General features: G+C 37.9%; 2 protein-coding genes across 4 annotated transcripts in view; both read right to left on the reverse strand.

The window, feature by feature from the left end:
* AKAP11 (A-kinase anchoring protein 11) overlaps window positions 1–23,718 on the reverse strand; it is a 384,481-nt gene that overhangs the window by 53,440 nt on the left and 307,323 nt on the right. The gene's annotated exons all lie outside the window — the stretch shown is intronic.
* Window positions 1,376–23,027, reverse strand: DNAJC15 (DnaJ heat shock protein family (Hsp40) member C15). The gene is made up of 6 exons (XM_056496100.1): window positions 22,867–23,027; window positions 15,879–15,930; window positions 14,387–14,460; window positions 8,132–8,208; window positions 6,204–6,274; window positions 1,376–3,128 (listed from the first exon to the last, which is right to left on the reverse strand). The coding sequence occupies exons 1-6, from the start codon at window positions 22,966–22,968 to the stop codon at window positions 3,058–3,060; spliced, it is 447 nt and encodes a 148-aa protein (XP_056352075.1). The 5' UTR covers window positions 22,969–23,027; the 3' UTR covers window positions 1,376–3,057.

Genomic DNA, 23,718 nt, shown 5'->3' on the forward strand with positions numbered 1-23,718 from the left:
CCATATAAATGCACTCAGTTCTGCCTGACTTCTGAAGCTGTGGAGAGTATCTGGAACTGGTTATCATCCAAGTAGAAAAAACACCTGGGAATTCCCAAGCTAAGAAGTTACAGATGAACATTTTCTGAACATTAAAGCAACACATGAAAAATGAGTCTGCTTGTACTACAGATGGACAGAAATTGCACCAGAATAAATCAACCTCTATGCACTTTTCTTACACAAAAAACACTTACCCATCTGACAAGTAAAGAAAATAGTCTCAAGAGGCTGAATATTTTTAAGATTAAATTACTGGGCTATGTTTTTACAAACAGTAGCATCCTGTTCTTCCAAGCCCACTTGAGCATCAATCCAGGTGCTGTTTTGCAAGGCAGTCTCCAAAGACATTCCTCAGCCTGTCATGCTGACTATCAGCAACAACAAATCGAGCAACACTTCCATGATTAGCCTTTCCCTGTCCTATATTCATCCACCTAAACATCACTTAGTAGGTAAAGCAAGCTGTGCAAGTAAACAGACAAGAAAAAATATGCTATTGTATGTGTGATGCTTTCACAACTGCTCCTCATTAGCTTCATTCATTTTATAGCATTTTCCAGAGATAGGACAAGCCAGTTAATCTACTGAATTTTTTAATTTGTTAATTTATCAAATTTGTTAACTAGTCAATAGTCTGCTCTGAAAAAAAAACCAGAGAAACCAGAATGCAGTTTTATTTCTTCTTTTTAAGGACAACCTCTCTCATAACTGAAAGGCAGAAAAAAGTGTTTCATCCAAAATAATCAGATATAAATAATTATATCAGGAATAAAATTATCAATAATAGAATCTCACAGAAAAAGACAAACCCTCTATTTTTTACAAAGACATGACAAGTTAATTTTTAAGAACAGAGCAAGAAGCAATCTTTATTGCATTTGTATTAACTGATACTTTAGAACAGCTCTCTGCAACTCATTTCACTCAGGAAAAAAAAGGTAACTATATGAAAACAACAGCTAGTCAGCTCAAAATCATTCAGCAGAATGCTTTTACCACCTACCATTCACATCAATTTTGATTTTGCACAATGATTCATATCACTTACAGATTCCACTTCAGAAAATTAGGAACATCACTATTTCACTCGTTTCCTCCCAAAATGAAAACACACTTATATTTTTTGCCAATACACACTGATATACCAGTGAAAAGAATGACCGGCTCTAAATGTGCATTAATTTATGGGAGCTACTCCTTTAACAAGAACCAATTGAAGCTAACTGCATAGGAATAAACTATTTTCATTCAAGTTTTTTGTATTAGAGCAGTAGTGACATGATGCAACTGTAGAACTTGTATAGGGTATGCTATTTCCAGGCAGGTTTCTCCAGCTTTACCCAGTGAAATTGGGCCCTAGTCTTGCCACTCTAATTGCAACTAAGTCTCAAAAGTACTTAGAATTAGTACTTTCTTTTAGGGTCAACTTAAAATTTTTCACCTCTCTTTGATGAAAGTAAGGGAATTCTGACAAAGCGGGAAGACCCAAATAAAAAATACTTCATACTCTTTCTTCCTTTCAAGGAAAAATCCACATAATCTGAACATCCACCATGGATGAACTACAAATGCACATTCTGGTGAATAAATAATTAAAGCATCCAACCTCATATTAACTGCTCTTAGCCACTTACCTCTGGCTAAATAACCTAGAAAATGGAGTATCTAAATTTTGTATTTGTAGCACTTTAGTAAGCTATTTGTTGTGCTTCTAATGACAGTGCTTGAGTGGACATCAGTTTTTCAGTCTTGCACTAAATACACTAGACTGTCTATGCTTAGGAGATTTAATTCAACTGCAGAGGACTTATTGGTAGTAATCTGTAGCAGCCAAGTGCCCCAAATAGCACCTACCCTGAGCTGTCAACTACAACTTGTTCCCTCTAAAGTCTGAGTTCATGACTTCAGGATTCACCAAAGCCAGCACTAGACTGCCAGGACACTACAAATGAAGAGAGGTACATATATGCTGGGATATGAGGCATAATGCAGAGATGTGAGCATTACTGGAGAGCTAACCCAGTAAGTGCTCCTGGAGCCATGTGCAAAAGCACATACTCTCCTGTTTGTTCCCTGCTGCATCAGTTCTACACCAGGCTCACACAACTGGGCTAACCTAGACAAGCAGCAGCCTGGAAAATCCATCTAAACCATGCCACATGGACCCACCTTCTTCAATCTCACTGCCATGAAAACCTTTGCAGAAAATCCCATGTTTACTCCAACTGCTGGAGATTAAACATACTCTGTGACTTGAAGTAATAGCATGTCTTAATAATTACTTGACAATTTCAGAGATCTTTTAATATGCAAAAGAAGCAACCAAACCCAAGAATCCTCCTTCATAGCTCCAAGCCCCATAAACACACCTAGTGGAAGCTGCAGTCTGTAGTCCCATCAGTCACTTTGTCCTGAGTTGCAGCTCTCAAACTGCACCCATGAACAAACTCTACTACTTCACAAATGAACAGATTCAAGCGTAAGGTGGTGCTGAAAACTTGCCAAATGGGGTCTTTCATATTTCCTGTGACTCAATGCACTGTCACAGATTTTATGGTGACCCTAAAGATAGGGCTGTTTCTTTACTAATGAAGAAACAACCCTCTATTACTGTTTTTAAGTTTTTATTTTAAAAGATCCAAAATTAAACAAAAGAAATCAACAAATACTTCTCAAAAAAACCACAGTCAAAAGAACTTTTTTGAAGCTTGTAAGGGATTATAATTCAGTAAGAATACACTGAAATGGGACTCATATATGGGAGTCATATAACATCTTGAGTTGGAAGGAACCCACAAGGATCATCATTCCGACTCCCTGCTCCTTATAGGGGCATAACTGTACATAACTTTACATTACTGTACAAGATTTCACTTTGCTTTTAAATAATCTTAACATTTTAATTATGACAATAAATATGAGCAATCAATGTTAATAAACTGTGCAGAGCAAGCAGACGTGAAAATTATTGCACAATGTATCTGCTGAATATCCTACGGCCCAAGGCTTCAGGTTTCAGTTTTTGGCACTGGATTCCAACAAGTCTTTTGCTTCGTTTATTTTTGTTGCTAAGTAAGGTGATCCACCTGAGAAGAGAAAAGGGAAAGGAATACTGTTTACACATCAGTATTAAGTACCAAACTACCTCCCTTGCAGAATCTATTACTCACTTATTAGCTCTTTCCTACATAGATCCTTTTGATACAAATGACATTGTTAAGAAGTAAACTGATTGATAAGGAAACATGAGAAACATGAAATCACTGCAGAATAATACAGAACAACTTGTGTTAGAGACAAAACTGAAATCTGAAATCACTTTACACCCTGTGGGGATGGGATCCTTAGATCTACAGTGGGATGCTACTGCAAATATATGCAAGGTCAGCTGTCCTGAACATCCACTCAAACCCAACAGCTATTACTTCCACTCATCCTAAAAACTGAGAAGTAAAATTTTAAAATAACTTTGACAAAGAATTATTGTGCAAGCATCTCCTGTGTGAGATGCCCAGAGCTACCAGCCAGAGACCATCATATTAAAGCTATTTAAACATGGTATGCCTTCTAACTCCTACTGTTGAACAGTGTCATTGCTCTACGCTCCATCTAACAATCTGATTACAGTTCAGCAGCCTTTTTGTGTTTGGGTTTTTTTTCACTCTCCCCTTGTGTGCCAACCATCTGCCCACAGTCACCAAAAACAACACTGCAAGCTCTGTATCAGTAACTTACCACTTATAATAATATACCTATATTTTTATGGAAAATGTGATTCCAGCAGTACTGTGCACTGCATAGCCTTTTCCAAGGCATTTGTTCAATTTTATTTTTTTCATTCACCATTTCATTCATTCTATTAACTAAAAAAGACAATGATAGAATAAACATGCAGAGCTAGCTGTAGGCACAAATAAAAAAGTGAGGCTAGCTAAAAGACTTCTTTAGGACATTGCTGCAGGAATCTAAATCAGTATAAAGTCATTTTGTGATGCAGTAAAACAACTGGAAAAAAAATTCTTTTCATGGTTTTGTCTTGCTTGCATGTTGTAGTCCTAATAGGTAAGCCACACTGGAGGAAAGTGAGGCAGGGCAAGTGATGAGTAATGAATTGGCTATTGAAGAAAGAATTTATTTTTTTCTTTTTTAAAATAGCTTTGTAGCAATGAACAGGATTACTATTGAGTACTGCTTCTTTCACAGAGTAGATAAGAGGATCAAACAAACAGTAAAGACTAAACCTGCAATAAACAATGTATTAGAAGTAATTTTTAAATGTACCTTGAATTTCTACATGTCTAGAATACAGGACCTCAAAGTAAATTCAAATCTGTTGGAAGTGTTTTCACTACATTTACATCCTTAAGTGCCATATTAATTTTGTAGCCCTCCAATGAGAGGAAATTCAATCTCATGATTGCCTAAGTGTTTGTTTATAATTAAAGCAAGTCCAAAAGGTTTCTCTCTTCCTTTTTTTCCTGTGAGAAAATGTTCTTTCATAAAATTTGTAACTGATAATTTAACATAGAATGTATCAATATAAAAACACTTTAAAACTGAACTGCAAAGATTAATAAGCAACCATTACAGTAGTAGTCTCTGGGGATATTATTACGCAGATTTCTATATATTTCCTATTTATTTCTAATATTTCTCTCTCCAACAGTTCAGATCTCAGAACATATGCAACTTACAATCTGCAATTACTGCTCTTTCTTCTATCAACTCCAGGTGGTAAAATATTATTTTAAAATTACATTATACCATTGAATATTATTTTTAAATGAACATCTGTGCTACCCACAGCCAGAAGTGATCTGTACATAAGCAAACAACCCTCTCTGTGATGCCACATGTTCAAGATTACTCCAGGCCCTCACTCTGCAGCTGAAGATATTACACAAGGTTTTTTCTACAGCCATGCCAGAAGAGCTTCAGGGGCATTGAGAGGTACAAATCCCTTCAACTGGTGCTCCCACTGAGAAAATGCTCCGTGTCACACTATCATGCTGGAGGGCTCACTACATCCATCCAAACCTACAATGTGTCCAGCTGCAGGGGCATTAAAACTCCAAGAGTGCAGCATTAAAATCTTTGTTAGGGTCGTTAGGATCTTCCTAACAGGAACCATCTCTTCAGATCTATTCAAAATCCACATGGAGATTCACAATTTTCTCTGGCTCAAGTGTCCACATAATGCTACAACTAACTCAGAAGTTCATTATTAATAAAACTTGACCTAATAGGGACTCTGGAGGTGAAGAGACTTTTGACCACTGTAATATACTAGAAATGAAGAAGAGAATTTCCTTTCTAAGTCTGTGCAACTTATACATTATAAAAAGAGCAAAAATCAAAGTTTGAAATCAAACAAGCAGGACAGCTTTGAAACTTAACTGAGGGGTGAAAAAAGAAAAGCATCAGCTGAACACTTCCCATGGCCAGTTGACACAGTTACTTTTTCATTATCTTAAAATGGGGTGCTGGTAGGGAGTCTGTAATTCTGTCAAAAAGATATAAAACCCCTCTGATTTCCCCTTTTGACTTCTGAAATACAGTGCAACTCTTCACCATCTGTTATTTTAAAGTAGAAACAGCAATGAACATATGGGCTTTCTTTCTCAACCAGCTGTAGTGTAGTTAAAGTTATAATAATAGCCTTTCTCTAAGAGAAATTTACATTAAAAACCCAGCCGGTAAAGCAACAGTGCCCAGCTTTACAATCTTTCCAAGTGAATTCTATGAAGTCTGAAATTCATCAATGATCTTCTTAGTAATTGCAAAGCATTTCCCCACAGAAAGTTACTTTCATGCATGCAACTGGTCCATCACAGTTTGAAACAGGAATTTTGGTTTAATGTAAATTTTTTACAGCTTATTTTTCCTTCTTTTTCAAGAAGTTTTTGCAAAGTGTGGAAAACTGGTCCCCAAGCTCATAGTTTTAACTGAAGCAGCACAGGTACAGAAAACAACTTTAAAGAAAAATGAGTCAAACCGGCTCATAAAGCTCAGTTTATCTGAGAGGAGATACACAGAAGCTCAATAAATAAACAACAAACATTTGCACTTGATGTGGTTATTTACACAGTCAGAAATCTTAAAGGATCTCATTTAAGCCTCTTCCTTTTTAGCCCCAGTTAAGAAAAGTAATAATTATTTACCTTTATCAGGGTGATTCAAAATCATGATTTTCCTATGCGCTGTTCTGATTTTGTCCTTGCCAGCAGATGGACTGCAAAAACAAATTGAAGTGCTTACAAGAAATGCCAGAGCACTCAGGCTAAAAATTATCAGTTTATACTGGCTTCAAAAATAATTAAAACTTGAGATTTTCACCATCTTGTGGACAAACATAAAACTGCATCTCTGAGGACGCAACAACAACAAAGGCATGTAAGGCAAAGAGAATGACATTTTTCAAAAGTCTGTGTATTTGACACACACAAATATCTTACAGGTTTTTGTAAAAATGCAATACATCCACTCATTTAAAATAAATAATTTGAGAGGGAAAAAATAGGATAGTCCCAACAGTTCTAGGGTATATCTGGTTGGTTATTCTAGCATTAAATGTGGAAAACACAATTTTTCCTCCAAGAAAATAAATATTTTTATGATCAGTGACAAAACAACAAATATTTAATATTATCACATTTTCTTCTACTGTAAATATTTTTATAGAAGCCATATTTTTTTTCTTTTTGCTGAGGTCTGAAAAAAGTGCCTGTATGTGTTATTTTTGCAAAGCTGTTCAATGTGTTACATTCAGGGACATGCTGATTTACAGGTGCTACCTACATAATGTTGTTTACTTCAATGACATACATAAAATATGTATTAGGCCTAAATTAAATACAAAATATGTACCTTACCAGACAAATAACCACTTATGGATGCAGTATGCCAACACAATAAGGCTCTTGTATGCAAAAGGACAGTTTGAATGGTTCAGTTTTTTATAATTTGTTAGTATGCAGAAATGAATAAGTGTTTTCCACTTCAGGTGACTTCTTAATCAGTGATGATTCAATTAATTAATCTTTCTGTAGATACAGCTTGAATGCAAGGTATCAGCCCAACTAAATTCCCGAGGTAAACAACCTCTCTAATTATTATTCTGTCACAGTGAAATTAGGGTATGTTGCAAAAATAGTTCACAGAACTGCATAAGAAAAGAATACTTCAATTGAACAGAAAGTAACCTAGAAAGTAAGAAACAAACAGAGGGTGAAAGGTCTTGGATTATATCAACACAAAACCAAAGTTATTTATCACACAGCTATAAATAACAATCATCTATATTTTGATTTGCAAAGGTGTTTTTAATACTAAAAAGGAAAGATGTTATACCACATTTAGAACCTCAGATGGCCAAATCATAACTGGGGAAAAGTGGCAATTGCATTATTACAGAAGATCATGAAGACCTGCTCAAAGCAGCAACGGTGAAAAAGAGGTGTTTACTTCAAATTTGCTTAGTGTATGAGTTATTGCTTATCCCACAATGGGCTCTAAAGATTCTTTATCACTAGTGAAAAAAATATATTAATGTCAAAATCACATTTTCCTTGACTTGCAATCTGAGTCACACCAAGATGCTACCTTCTAACACCAACTGGCCAAGAAGTCTATCACTGTGGTGGGAACAGCTGATATGCTGCAGGGCAGTGCTGACATTCAGAGGCACCTCAAGAGGCTGCAGGAAGGGGCTGACAGGAACCCTTCACAGAATTCCACAAGGATGAGTACAGAGGCTGGCTCTTGGGATGAGGTCTCCCTTGCAATGCTAGAGGCTGGGAAATGCCTGACTGGGGAGTGGCTCTGCTGAAAGGGACCCAGGGCACAGCAAAAACAATTCTCCTCTGCAGTATGTTACCATGCCTTCAATCCAAACAAAAGTCACATGTTTTATGAGCATTTTATTGTTTGCTTTTTAGTTTAACCAGAGTATTAGAATAATTTATAAGCCACTAGAAATCTTTTATAAAAAAAGCCATGGTTTTGGCAAGAGTATTTCACATTCTTGAAACATGCATCTGCTTCATTCAATACTTGCCAAAGTAAAAACATATTGATGCAACACACCTACCTTACACCTAAAATAAGACTTGCTTCTCGCCTACTCATTTTCTGTTCAAATCCTCCTTTATAGTATGATGAAAGACTCTAAAAAGAAGAAAGGGGGCAAAAGCAGTAATTAGTTCATGTACAAGGTGCCAGAATCTAAACTGTAGTTATATGACCTCATTCAGAGCATTGCATTCATCTATAATTTATTTCGAAGGCATGGCATGACTGGAAACCAGATAATATGAAAGGACTTCTCCTGAGTGATAACAGATACAAAAACTAACTTAAAAATAACTACCTATGTTTTCACAATCTTCTACTGTTACTAGGAGATATTAATAGTTACAACCACTAAAATCCTGCCTCCAGGCAAAAAAGTCCAGAATCAAAGTACATACTAGGATAGGATGGCACAATGTATGTGTTGGGGAGGGTATGGAAGGGAAAGTAGGACAGCTGTTGAGAACAGCACTGGTACCATCACGATGGAAAATGCCAAAAGTGACAATACTTTGCCATCCATGGATGCTATGGACAATCACTCCAGATATTTCTACAAAGCAAGTAGGTAAATAAACCAATGACTGACAACTATTAGATATAGGATCTGAGGTTAATTTTTTTTTAAAACTCACTGTCATATGAAATTTTATCCACTGTTTTAAGAAAGGAAGAAAAAACAGTGGTAAAAGAACATTAAAAAGGAGGTGAGAATGGAGAAAGAGATAGTCACAGAAAACGGGTGGAAAGTAGATTTGTCAACCATAAATCTATTTTAAATTATGAAAAAAACCTAAGGAACCACCATTGATGGTTAGCAGTGATCACAATGTGAATGTTTCTGTAAGTCCCAGAGGTATCAGATGTAGCTCCATGCCTTGGGGAACTAACACACAGTAATCCCTCAACAAGACTGAAGTTTTTTCCTCAATGCAAAACCTATCAACTAGGGGAAAATAAGCTTCTTTTGTTGCTATCAAAGGGAAGTCTGGCCCAAGAGCTGAGACTATTTTAAGTATTCCCTTTACCCCCAAGTAAAATGTGCCTGGCCCTTGAAAAAACTCTTCTCACTAAATATAGACGTTCATATTCAGTGAAAATTTTGCCTTATATCTACACAAACTCTCTTATATAATTTCTAAACCATTATATAGTATTTAAAGGTTCTGTCTATGAAAGCTAAGCAAAGCCTTTAAGCTTAGGAGAGATACTCACCCAAAAGCATGGTTCAGAAATACTTCACCTATTGCTACCATAAAGTCACATGCAACCACAGAGGAAAATTTTTTAGTGTGTTGTTAATTTTATCTTCGTTTTTCCCTTCCCAAACCATGAATAAAGTAACCACTACTGTAACACTACAGGAATCAAAGCTGAAGGACCTGTGGATGTGCCATGCCAACAATGAGAATCTGTGGAGGAGCCACTTCTGTAACTACAGGGTAACACAAACCAGACCTGTAATAGTGCACATGGACATGAAGGGTTAGAGGGTGAAACACTAAGGGAACACACAGTGCTTCTCTGGTTCTCAGAAGGGGAATTATGACAATAATTTAATGGCCAAAAGGTAACACCCTTGAAGAGCAGAACTACACAGAAATTTGCAACAATGTCCAACAGTTACTACAAGCAAAAGAGAAAAGCATACTTTAATGTTCTCTGGAAGTTTTTCCAGAAAAATTTGCTCCCAAAGCAGTCTAGGTACAGACAGTTTCCTGAATTCTTCTCTGCCCTTCAACTCTGACATACAACTCTAATGCAGGAGACCACTAGTTTGCTATTAATGTAGAGAAGAGCAACATTTGAATTTTCTTTAACACAGTTTGTCTCTGTTCTTGGTAGATGTCATCTAAAACACTACTTAAAATGAGAGACTAGGGAGGGATGGCTGCAGGCTTACATACAGAAATACTTTTCCTGCTTTTAAAGCCTACCTCCTTGATGCTGTTCTAACCTTAGGAAGCCATGGTTCACCTCCAAGAGGAACAAAAAAAAAAATTCTGTTGCCTGTGTCCTTTCACACACAAACAAAAATGGCTTGTTGAATTGGTCTCCAAGAAAAAATATTTTCTTCTCGTAAGTGAAGAATTTAGCAACAACAATCCATTCTTAAATTAAGATCTCCATCCTAAGCAGAATTTAAAGAAGAAGGAAATTACACATAAAAGCATTTTCCCCGTTGGTTAGAAAAAAGAGGAAGAAACACTGAGACTTCAGTTTAGGAAACACCCTGGCAAATTTCTAGTTCCCTAATAAGAGCACTTTTGCATGCTATTCAAGCAAAAACATTTTTTTCCTAGTTGTAAATTCTAAGTAATGGCTGGAAAGATATTTTTCTGTTATGAGAACTCCTTGATGAGCAGGTAGCTCTAGACACTTGATTATTTATTAGCTCCAGCAATTGCAAAGAAAATTTTGTACTGGAAAAAGCTCTTCATTCCTTTGTACTATGTGGGGGAAGGGGAGGAGGTATCATCTTATTTACTTAATTTCCTTGTGCATTATTACTGTTCAGCAATTTATGTAAGTCCTCCTGTCTGAACAAATGCTATTAATAGGTTTGGGGCATAGGGAGGGACAGAAAATGGCTGCCCTTTTTTGCTTTGCAAACATCTATTCAGTCATACAAATCTTTGCAAAAGCAACCAGAAAAGAAAATCCAATGCATAGGGACCATGACATCTTCAAGATACTTTTCTGCAAAGGGAAAGCATAATCATTGTTTCCATGCCAGTTAAGAGACTGAAAACACCAAAACTGAGACCATATATTATATTACATGGAGAAGTGAATTTTTCTGGAAACTAATATAGTTCTCCACCAAAAGGGTAACAAACACTGGAGATAAAAAAACCAAACACAAAAAACAAACTACAACCACAAACTATTTAGAAGCTGTGATACAATGCACAATTATGCTAATATCAAATTCAACTTCCTTCACTTTTGAAAAGAAATCTTACAGAAATGATTGCATTGTTCTCTGGAAACTTTATTTTCAATTAAGGACAAGAGAGATATTTGCTACCCTTACCTCTCAATTCAGAACTCTGTGAGTCTGAGCAGAATCAGATCCAGTAAGGGAAACAGAGTGGGAAAATCTAATGATGTGCTACAGAAGATATAATTTTGTTATAGAACACAGAGTTTCATGACTGTGGGATTTGAGTATTTTGACAGTTCATTTAGCCTAGAATTGCTGTTTCTGTCTTCAATATCTTCTATATGTATCTATGCACCTTCTAGTGGCAACAGAAACAAAACAGTGTCATTGGCATTTGTGACACCAGTGACAAAACTATGCTCAAATGAAAAAAAAAACATTTCTGTGGGAACAAGCATTAGGACTTCTTATAGAGTGGAAATGACAATGATTCCTCTAGTGTCTTTCTCCACTGAATGAAAGATGGTAGAAAACGTCAAAACTAAATTACACAAGCATTTACAAATACATATTCTCAAATATGAAGTAACTGTCTTAAATGAGAGGTAAAAATTCAGAATAAAATTTTTACTTGCTTCTGCTTACTATTTCTGACAAAAAGATGAGTGCAGTTGTTGACTACACATTACTTATTTACGTAAGTAAATAGGAAGTGTAAAATCCTCAAGATACAGCAAACAACATTTTAAATGATCATTTTATAATTGCTCAGCTTGATCTTTCCCAAGTAATTTATTAGTGAGCAGACAGTAAGAACAAACAGCATCTGTATTATCTTGTGTGATTGGGAGGGACCAACATCAACTGTGATTTCTACTGCAAACAGAGCAGGGGATGCATTGTAAATAGAGGAGAAAGAGTGGGGGCTTACAGTGGGAAGCAGCTAGCTTTGAAATAGGCAGCTGTTCACAGACTCTGAAGAAAAAGAAGGCCACAAGGAACAAGGTTTCATTCTTGAAAGCTAGAATAAGCACTGAAAATTATAGTGACCAAGTAAGGTGCCTTCAAACACCACAGAAACCCAGCAAAGTAACACTGAGCTCAGACACTAAAGGTGATGAGATGCTTTTTCCAGTAAGCACAGGTAAAAGTACAAACTGCTTGATAACCTTTGTCAGTACACTGTAAAGGGCAATAAGCTATTAAGAAACATGATGAAGATTCTAATTCACAAATTATACTCCGCAGCTTCAAATTCTACAAAGTCATCTAAAACTACTAAAATAAGCAGTTTGGAGAATAAGCACTTACATAGGACCTCTGCAATTGATCTTTACTGTTTCAAAGAAAATAATTAATTGTTAAGGGGAGAATAAAAAATATTAAAAATACAAACCAAGAAAGTAGTACTTGTAGAGTAGTAAAAGTCAAATAATCTTGGCTAAGAATTATACAATTCTTCAATTTGGACCATGGTTGTAGAAGAAAAATATTATCATTACCCTCTCACAAATATAAAGCCAGCAGATATACACAGTAAATGGCAAACAGGAAGAGAGTTTTTACTGTCTCCAGTAGATCTCATCTTACACTGAAAACTTCTATTTTCAAGTCCAGAAATAGAATAGCAGAAGAGACACCCTATTGGAAATCAACACACAGTTCTGGGCAGAAAAGCAGGATGTTAAGGCAGACAGAGGATAATGCTCCAGGGACTAAGAACACTTAGAATGCAGAAGCTCCTGGTTTGCTCTTTATGGTTGTTCATGAATTCTGCAGGACTCAAAGTCACTGTGGTAAAAATGAGATAGGTCTGTAATGAGCTTGGCTCAGTCAGTATTGAGGGGTGCAGTTTCCTAGGAACAGACACCTCTCTGTGCAGTAGCATGTCACATTTCAATGTGTTAAGAGTCACTGCCTGCTTTCTTATGTGAATGTATCTGAATTTAGATTCTCTAGCCTATCTCTACAAATGGATAGAAAAAGATTGCTGGAGTAAAACTGCTAGGGAGAGAGGGAGGGAGGGTGAAGACTGAAGCACTCCATACTCTGAAGCCACATGCACTGCTAGCTACATCTAGAAGCCTGCAAGTCAGCCAGTATCTGTATCATGTGAAAGCAATTTAATTCACAGTACCTAAAACCCCCTCTGTTGTTTTGGCAGGCAATATGGGAATATCTCAAAATTTTTTTTGAAACAGGAAAAAAAAAAATTGACATTGGTCTCTCAACAGCAGTGCAATAAGAGGGACAGAGAGCAAAAGTTTTCCAAGAGCACAGTTTCTGGCTGAAACACAGGGTAAGCAAAAACAAAAGTGGACCAGCCCCAAGAGGACAGTTGAATCTCCTCCCCAGAAGGCTTGCATTGATCAAGCTTGCACCTTTAGAACAGAACACCAAGCACATGGCAAATGAATTTGGACTGCAGTGTCTGCCTAGACAGGCTCTGTGCTGCACCTGGCCTAACATTAGTAGGTAGAATGCTAGCATTTTGTTTTTTAAAAACCTACCTTTAGTATATTTTTCAGGAAATAATAATCTGCAACAACTGCTCCCTGAACATGCTCACCCATCAGCATGATGAAGGGAATAGCATTCTTTTGCTGTGGATAAGTGCACATAGACTATGAACTCTGAAGGAACACACTGCCACAAGCAAACATCTATTTCATTGGGAATTACTTCAATCAAACAGGAATGGAACACATGTATTTATTTACCAGAGGAAAACATAGCCACTGAAGCAGTAAGTAAATGCTCTCAAATATTCCCTGCATATGCATCCCACACAGCACTCTACTTCTTCATTTTTTTTATCTCATTATTGTATTTTCCAAAAAGTAGGGCAAAACCAAAGAAAAAAAACCTGGTTAAAAGTTCAAATTAGCTGGGGAAGAAGAAAAAGACAACTCATATGTTAACCAGCACAGAAGCTCTCCCATCTCCATGGCAACCCATCCTAGAGGTTCATCAATTTGTCTTCTTGATTTTCAATACTGTATCTGAAAGACTGAATTTTTTTACTTTTAGCTGCTGGAAATGCAACTGCATGTCATCACTTTGCAATATTTAGGAATTAGTGACTTTCTTATAGTATACTTGAACAATTTATCTTAACACTTACTAGTAAAGGGTACCAAAACAAGGAACATCAGCAGAAAAAACTGCAACTGTTTATTAAGCTCATAAACATCTTTTGATACAGTTTCACCCACAGGTATTTAAAATATAGCAGACAACATGCAAGAACTTACACAGTAGGGAGCAGTCCTACCCTGGGAAATAAATTATCTACCTGGCACTTAACTGTATTTAACATAAAACGTCTCCTTTCTGAATACTTGAAATACAAAATCACAAATTTAGCAAAGTAGTATCTGAACTTACAGAAGTTGAAATCCTCTTTGCTGCCTCTGTAATTGCCTGCTCCAATGGTTTCCAAACACGGAAAGCATAACGACCTGAAAAAGATGAAGGTTAAATGAAATTTTCACTAAAATGCAAAAAACCCCCCTACAAACAAGCTCCAACTAATGTTCATCACCTTACAGTGGAATGGGTTTTGGTTTAAAAAAACTGCAAACTATTGGGAGAGGGAGAAGAACTTTAGTATGTTGCATCTAAAAACCTAGTCATGGACTACAAAGACCCATTGTGTTTACTCACTATTTAACTCACTAAATAAACAGATTTAAATATATTTCAATATGACAAATGAAGATATTTGCCTTGTGAACTTGAAGAAAAAGGGCAGTTTCAAACATTAGTTTTGCCTTTACATTATTTATTAAATACTGTTCAAAGGTTGTGTCTTCAAAAAAAGAAATCCATGTACTACATATTTCTTGCTGTGATGCTGTATGCTTAATTACACACCTTGTAAATACTGCATTTTTAATTTCGTTACAAAAAGACAATCTTCTGGGATTCAGAGCCATTCAACTCCCCACTAGCACTGAATGTCTACAGCTAGGAAAGATTAGAGGGATTTCTGTAAGGCTGTGCTCCCAGAAGTACAAAGCAGGTCTATCAACACCAGAATCAAGATTTATGCCATGTTACTGGAGGATTTTCCATGTAAATCCTCTCTCCAAAAATAATAACAATAGTTATTTTTTTAACTATTCCTTAACTATTACACACAACAGAAAAACTATTTATAAAATGTGGCTCTGTTTCATTCAAACAGCATCTTGCATTCATTCTTAAAACACATATTGTGTCTGTAAGTTTTAGCAACCTAAGAGTGTGCCTATGTTAACACAGAAACTAAAACCACATTACAGTTATCTCTGTTGAAATGTTGTGATGTACCATTACCTCACTCTCTTCTTAAAGCTTTCTGTTAACCATTATTTCACGTTAAACTCATGTTCAAATTAGAACCTGTTTTTCAGAGTAACAAACAGTCCAGATGCAAAGCGTTCAGGTAATAAACAATGTAGCATGGAAACAGTAAGATAAATCACTGTATTCACTAAAACCTCTTATTTTCCTCTATTTCAATTTGTTGAGCATCACCTTCATATCATAGCATCTTGTTGCACTCTTCTGTACTAAAGGGCCTCCACATCGCAGTATATTGTTAAGTAAATAAACTTTTCACCTTTCATTTTGCAGACAAAACGCAGATGGAGCATTTTAGCTGTGGTCCATAAAATTACATTCTCCAGCCTACTCCACCTTTTTTCAAAAAGAGCTTTGGAATTTATGACTTTGAAGAGACAGAAACTACAGGTGGACAAATTTTCCATAATACTCTCAAGCAACCTTTCCACTTTCCACTATTAATATTCATATAAACTTCATTAACCCTTCTGGAAACCACAACTTACAAATGAGAGTTTCACTGGTAATTACCTTAATTAATTTACCTTACCTGCAAATGCAACAGTTGCAACACCAAGTCCAAGTGCTATCATAGTCCTGGCCTAAAGCAGAGAAATGGGAATCAGAATAACATGCGAATTCTAATTTGATATATACACACACCTTTTACTTTAACGAGTATTTCTGATGTCTGATGTGGCATTTCATTTGTAACTTACAAAAGTGATGAAAGTAAATTCTGTATTTCACAGGTTTTATTAGATTTTATTGGGTCAATTCCATTAACCCATTCCAACGCATCAGGTTTTACTTGAACTACCCACTAGCAAATCAGTGAACACACACTGAAATCAGCTCACAGTATGCATTGATAAAAACACAAGGCACACAACTTGACAGGACTACCTGAAATTACTTGTGCAGACTAGTTCAACACAGTACATAACAAAGTATCAGTTTATTACAGTAACATGAAGAACTAACTCAAAACTCCCATATCAGGTGTATGTATTTTCCTACACAGTGCTTGAAAAAGTCAGGCACTTCAAGAAGATGAGAAGTATCCCCATGTTGATCAAGAAGCTGATGAAAGATATGAAGTAGACCTTGAAGAAAGGACTGACTTCTTACAAGTTTGCAGAATTCAGGAAGGGTAACAAGCTCCCCACTTCTGAAAAGCCTCCATGTAATCTTTGAAACAAAGGAAATAGTCATCTGTGGCATCACCTGTCTTATCATACAACAGTTCAATAATGCCTTGAATATCCCCCTGGGAAACCTGGGAAATCAGATTAGGTTTATCTTGAATTCAAAACGTAATGACAATGAAAATGCTTTTATCACCAGACTGTCTCTTCTATATATGACTTACTTCCACAATTATCCCATAACTGGTTTATATGTTTTATACAAGCAATTCTGACAGAAGGACTTAAAGCTACAACTTCAGTGTGAATGCCCTAATAACTGGATCTGGAGCCAAGATGCCTTTCCCACTAAGATTTCTGGGGCTAAAACACTCTGTTTTTGATTGAATCTCATTTCTAGACTTTGGGAGCAGGGGAAGAGTTCAGAAACACTTCTTCTCAAAGCTTTCCTAGAGATACCTGAGCTGGGGCCTAGATCGTGGGTTGGCAACTTGCCCAGCAAACAGGCAGCTCTGCACAATGTAGGTGCTGCCCTCATGCCCAGTGGCTCCTACAGGTTTGGTTTTGAAGGTGAGTGGCTGTGACTGCTGCCTGTAGCACTGAGCTCAGGGCAAAAGAAACTGCAACCTCCTGAGAAGAAGCTGCATTCCTCTAGATCTAACATCTGGATGCTGCAGATTTTAAGTACCTACCTCCTACCTACCTGAGGGGGAATTCTTCCCTTAGAAATATGCCTCTATATTACATGTCAGTAATCTAATCTAACTCTTCCATTTCATTGCAATCTTCTCAACATTAGCATTCATTTCTGAATGTAAAAATAATGTAGTAGTTTTATGTCTGTTGTTCCTTTCAGTTCCACAAAATTTCCTCTCATCTTTTCCCCATGAAAAAGTTTAAGCATGTTATTTTAAATGGTAGATTATGTATAATTGTGAAGCATACAGTTCATCTCCTCAGCAAACAAAAACTCTTTTCATATCTTCTCACAAATCAGCTTTCCCAGGCTCTCTATATTCAAACATTCAAAAAATTCCTCCACTTAGACACGAACCACAAACAGCCACCTTTCTGGAAATATCATAACCCTATAGGAATTCTATATTATTCTGTCATGTGGTTTGTGACCATGGATTAATATTCAAGAGTTTCCTTGACTTATTCAGATTGACAGCAAGGATCTTTTACTAAGTGGTTACAGTCATTTAAGAGCTCAACAATGTGTGAAATAGATTACACCGGCAAAAAAAGAAAAAAAAAAAGGAAAATTATTAGCACGTAATTGTCCAAATTAAGTTATACTTGCTTTGCCACCAAAAAGGTGGTTTAAGTCATCAGTTTACAAGACATGCAGGTCCAACAAGACATTAGCAGCAGACACCTCATCACAGACAAGACCAAGCTCAGAGACCAGACTAATAAATAATACCAGGATTCTGTCAGTTCAGTGCAGAAGTACCTTAAGTGCTTTTGCACAGTAATCTGAGAGCACAGTGCCCAGAGACCCCTGAGGGCCTTTGACAGAGTCGACCATGTCTGCTGGAACTGCATTAGTCCAATCTCAGTGGAAAACACCAGCAGTTAGTGGAAAGCTACTGCAGCTGGGAATACAGCAGGTAAAAACAAACCATGGCAGCAGCCCTTGAATAGGAGCAGGATGCGGGATCAAAGGGAAAATGAAGATAAGACAGAATACTGGTAAAAGAGCTCAAGCCAGAGAAGAACAAAAGACTGTTCACACATTTAAGTGAAGTACAGGCACCAGAAAATCTGAGAAATACTGGTTAATGGTAACTGACCTTATTTGCATTATGAGCATATTAGGGAAGAGTCACCTGACACATATTAGCAAAGAAATGATAACTTGACACATCAAAGTATCTTGAATGTTTGTTTTGGTGTGACTGTATCCCAACTACACACATGTGATAAAAACAGAATTTGAGTCTAAGAGGGTAAGACTGCAGGTTTGGCTTTTTCTTGACACTTTTAATGTCATAAAAGCAGTGGCAACTTCAAGTACTAACCAGTAAGTTTTTTAAGTCCAACTTGACTCAGATTCCTTTTCTATGCTCGCTCAATTCAGTTGAGTATTTAAAAGAATCAGTCAAGGTTAGCCTGGTGCTTTGAAATGCAAAGTCCAAAGCTTTAATTAAATGCACTCCTTTCTGGTCAATATTAAATGAAAGCAACTCGTTCTCTCTGTGGAAGGCAGCAGTTCATTTACAGCATGCTAATACAACTACCACCACGATCATTTTTGTCTCCTATTGCTTGAAATTGCATTCCATAAGGGATAAATAAATAAATACATACACTCTGACTTTCAATTATGACAGAATTGACCTTCTTCCCCCTCCAATCAAGCTGTTAAGAAACTTCCAAGATGTGGATTTTAAATGAAATCATTATGTTAAGATCCAAGGGGGAAAAATAAAGAAATAAAATATTAAAAACTAACATCTGTCCCTTTCTTTATTCAATGAATCAGCTCCCAAAGGTTAGTCATCAACCCTATGCTATTCTGCTGATCTCAGTATTTTAATTTTACTCTGTAATTCAGTCCTCAGTAACAAACCCAGTTAAAGGAAGCTAATGAAAATGTTATGCTAAATCTGTAAAACCTGAATTTTCTTAATCCTTTTCAGAAAGAGTATAAGACACCAGCATTAGAAAGGCAACTGCAAGACCTGATTTACCTAAGCATTTGGCAAACAAAAGAGCATAAAGCATATTGATTAACACACAGTATGTTAGAAAACACAGATTTTCTGCCTATTCCTTTAATATTTAATTCTCCAGTAGCCTTAATGTTTTAGCAGAAAAAACAGGGAAGGATGAGAGATTACTTTTGCAAATCCCCAATCCATGGTGCCCTTCTACCTTAAACGTATTAAAAAAAAATTACATATGTAGTTCTTAGCATTAGAACTTCTTGTTCTATGAAGTAGAAAGAAGTTAAATTTATAAACAAAATAATTTCAAATGCATAATTTTAAAACTTCAGCACAACATTCTTACATCTGACAAGGGCTGCCAATGCTAATGCTTTCCAAATGTTAAAATCTATCTACCTGTGTAGGATTTGGATTTTATACTGGTTCTTCTACCACAACTAGTAGAACATCCCTCTCAGTAAAATGAAAAACATTTTGCTCTCCTCACAACTAAGTTTCACACACACAGCAGGAGCCCTACAGTCTTTTGCCTCAGAAGCCTACAGCGAGCAGAAGAGAATTAAAAGCACAGAAAAAACAGTAATTTGTTTTCATAGGTTGAATGGCATTTTGCAATTAATCCATGCTTAATCATGGACAAACAAAACAGGAAATATGTACCTATATTCAAATAAATACACAAGTATTAATTACTTAACTAAAAGTTTTTAAGGTTTGGTTTGTTTGTTTGCTGTGGGTTTTTTTAGTTCTGTACACTGCTAAAAAGTAGGATACACAAGTATATTAACTAAGTGTACAAAGTATTTCAGAAAATACATATTCCCTTACATAAAAATTCTTTACTTGAAACAAGAATGTTTGGTATGGAAGACAGAATAAGGCTTCTATTCCTCAGAAGAGTAGTTACAGTTTACTGGAATACTATTCTTGGAATATTGGAATAAGCAAACCACCTCACTAACACTATGTGGAGGCAGAACCATTTTGAAGTGGGATTATATTATAAACTCTATGCAACTGATCTGATTTCATAATCTAGTGTTTTCCCTCTAGTCTTAATCTTCCTATGAAACTTTGTTTCCCAACAGTGAATTAGAAGTAATTTCAGCTAGATGCTGTCTCCATACTGACACAATTCTCATGTCATTTTGTGTTCTTTAATTTTACAGCACCATTTTTGGTTTGTATGTAAAGCTACAACTACAGTTCTGGATGGTATTTCATAGGAAATTGAACCAGAGCAAGATTCACTAGTAGAACAATTACCATAAGGTATTCAAACCAATCTTCTTGAGTATGCATTAATCAACAAAGGCTCCTGTGAGTGATCTTTGACAGCAGATACCTCATGCTTCCACTGCTGCTCTTCCATTGCTCCAAATGCTTTTGTGAAGCAACTACAAGAGTAAACGTGACCATGATCAAGTGACTTTCATCTAATACCCTGGAAAACCTGTAGACATCCAGTCCTCCAAAGCTCCACCTTAGTCTCCACACCTCAGTAAGAATGTGGCAGCACTCACAACAACAAAGCAAGCCATGCTAACTCCAAATGCAACTTGTATCCCAGATAGGTAAGAAGGCCCAAAGACACATCAAAATTCTAGAAATTCCCTGTTAGCATTCTGCAGGGAGAATGGCCATGATAATAATGAGTTTCAGAGCCAGCCTCTTAAGATTACATACACACTTGCTGTTAAATACACAGGAATACTCTTCTATGGGAATAAAACAAAAAAAAAAAAAAGTCCTAGACTGTAGTAACAATGAATAAATAAGTTAGAGAACAGTGAATTTTAAAACTGTGTTTTAAAAACGTAGAAATATTGTGGAGGCAACTTCACACACACAATTAGGTTAGGCAAGTAAGACTTTTAAGCCATTTAAAAAACGTGAAAACTTCACCATCTGGGGCTTTAAGCTGTGTGTTCTTCCCAATTCCCTTTTCCAATGGGAACTCACTGTTCTCTGAACTAGCTGAAGTCACAGGAAAGAAGTGAGATAAAGTCCCAGCCTCCATTCCTCTAGAGCACAATACAGCATAGGAAACTTTGGAGACAGTCTGCCTCCACCCACAAAGTACCAGATGAGAGTTACTTTTCTGAAACAGAGCCCTGCAAAATCTTCAACACTCAAACCTGCCTGTGGTAATAACATTTGCACAGTGGGTGAAAACATGTCAGGTAACACATTTTCATGGCAGGGAACAGAATTCTCAGCCTGGTTTGTGAGTGCTGGGGCTGAAGTGTTCCCGTGTACTCTGCTGTGGAATCCCAGAAGGGGCTAATGTGTATGTTCCAAACACCCACTGGCTGTGGAGCCAACCAAGCACTCTTGGTAGTGACAGACAAAATTGGTGGTAATACCCAAGGATTGTTGGAATTAACACACCATGGAAAAGAACCAGATGTGGCTGGAGAAGGGGGCTCTGCAGAGGTAGGGCAGCACTTTTCCTTGTTCTAGCTCCTGAAGGTAAACACAGCACAGTACAGTGCAAAGATGAGGCCAAGAAGTGGGTGTGAGAAGTTACATAGTGATTCCTGTCATTATAAAAATACACCATGAGATCAATATAAACAAGAATACTGAATCCAAAGTAAAGCAGGGACATGAGACACAGGAAAATCGAACAATCTCATGATATTTGTTTAAGTCACTTTCTTGTAAATTTTCTTTTTGTTGTTTTTATGTATTTTTTATTATTTTGTCATTATAATCATGAATTGTATCCACTTTTATGTACAAGGAAAATGCAGGCTTGTTTGAACATGAGCAGGCTTGTCTCTGCTGCTGCCTACTTGCTAGGAGCATAACTTGACATATTCCAGCCTTGTTCAGACTGGTGGGGGCTTGTGGCCACTGCTGCTAGCCAACATGTTCAAGCTTGCTCAGACTAATATCCCAGCACAGGGGCATGTCACAGCCCACCAAGAAACTGCCTATAAAAGGGGCAGTGACCAAAGGTGGGACGGACGTGTTGGTGGAGCGCAGAGTCCCACTGCTGCTCCCAGGCTGCTTGCCTGTTCCTTATCAGCGAACTAATAAATTCCCTTATTGTCTGACCTATCCGATTTTGGTGAGTAGTTCACAACATGGGCATGGACTGTAGGGGATGATCAAGCCCACTAAAGACTCCCCAAGCCCCACAGTCCGTTTCCAGAACTGCACAGAAAGCGAGAAATCTGTCTTTCTGGCAGGGAAAACCTATCCATAAAGAAGTATCCCAGGCACCTCCAGGACATTTCATCAGCTGGACTGAGGATGGAACCAGGGCTGGTGATCTCATATACTCTCTCTCTTCTTCTCCCATTTTTCCTCTTTCTCTTTCTATTCCCCTTTAATTCACATCTTCTTTTCTCTCTTCCGTTTCACCCTACTCCTTTATTCAAAACCCGCTGCCGTGTGCGGGTCAACATAGTTGGTCAGACCCAACATTTCCACGCCAACGTGTAACGAACTTAATAAAACTTTCTGATTGCGGACCCTCCACCTTAGTTATTTCCCTGGGACCACGAGCATTTACAAGCCTCGGGTGCGCCCTTCTCCTCACGGGGGGGACGCCACAGCCGCGGCACCGGGCCAGGGACCCTCTGCCCCCCCCCCCCCGCCTCCCTGCCCAGCCCGAGGGGAGCGGAGCACGCCTGTCCCCGCACCCACGCATCACCCTTCACACGTGTGAAGGCCGGGGGCGGGGGTCCCGCCATGCGCTCACCAGCCCCCGGTCCAGCTCGGCTTGGCCCTTGCCGGCGCCCGTAGGGGCCCGGGCGTACTCGGCATAGCGCAGGCCCTCGGCAGAGGCCGCGGCGCCCTCCATGGTGGCGCGAGGAGGAGCGAACACTACGGGTCGGCAGGAGGGGCAAACAGCGCGGCAGGACGGAGCGCGAAGCTCCTCCCGCAGGGTCAAAGCAGGCGCGCCGCATCCCGGGAGAGGCGGGAAGCGGAGCGATAAGGGATAATCAACGCAGACATTAGGGATAATCAATGCATTAACAAACAGGATCTGGAGTGGGGAAAACATTCAGGTCACACGGAAATTATTCGTGTGCCCATCTGCAGGACACAGTATTTTAGAAATTTGGGGCGGGGGACATATGTAAGGGATAAAGCGTAATTAATCTGGGGGAGTAAAAACCACACTAAAAATGCATTTTAAAATTTACACGCTTGCACCTTAGTTGGTGTCTGTATATACTTCACTGTTTGATACTCTGATTCCCTGCAAACGCTGCCACTTGGGATCGTAATTCACCCTTCTGGAAGCGCTCCTCCTCTGATGCCTCCTTGTGCAGAAGTTGTCCATCGCCTTCCGTCCCGTTCCACAATCAGGGAGATGCTCAGCCCCGTGTCCGTACAGTGAAGCAGCTCTCCCCTTGTGCTGCTTTTCCTTCCCTCCTGCTGGTAGTGCTGGCGGTGGAATTGGACCATCGGGTTGTGACTGGACAAAAAGAATTGCTCTTCTTACCTCCTATTTCAAACGACGATTGCTCTTCTGAGCATCTCTTAAGTATCTTTTTAAAGTACCACAGAGGTGAGCTGACCACATACAGCATTTCATTAACCTTAG

This window comes from Oenanthe melanoleuca, chromosome 1 (assembly GCF_029582105.1).
Source record: "Oenanthe melanoleuca isolate GR-GAL-2019-014 chromosome 1, OMel1.0, whole genome shotgun sequence".
Classification (NCBI taxonomy): domain Eukaryota; kingdom Metazoa; phylum Chordata; class Aves; order Passeriformes; family Muscicapidae; genus Oenanthe; species Oenanthe melanoleuca.

Bases quoted from the DNA above. Each gene is read 5' to 3' on its own strand.
- DNAJC15 (XM_056496100.1), bottom strand. From the start codon at position 22,968: ATGGAGGGCGCCGCGGCCTCTGCCGAGGGCCTGCGCTATGCCGAGTAC. The intron at 14,461-15,878 runs GTAAGGTAAATT...CATCTTTTTCAG, and splicing joins TGCAACTGTTGCATTTGCAG to GTCGTTATGCTTTCCGTGTT. The intron at 3,129-6,203 runs GTAAATAATTAT...TTCTCTTCTCAG, and splicing joins TTTGAATCACCCTGATAAAG to GTGGATCACCTTACTTAGCA.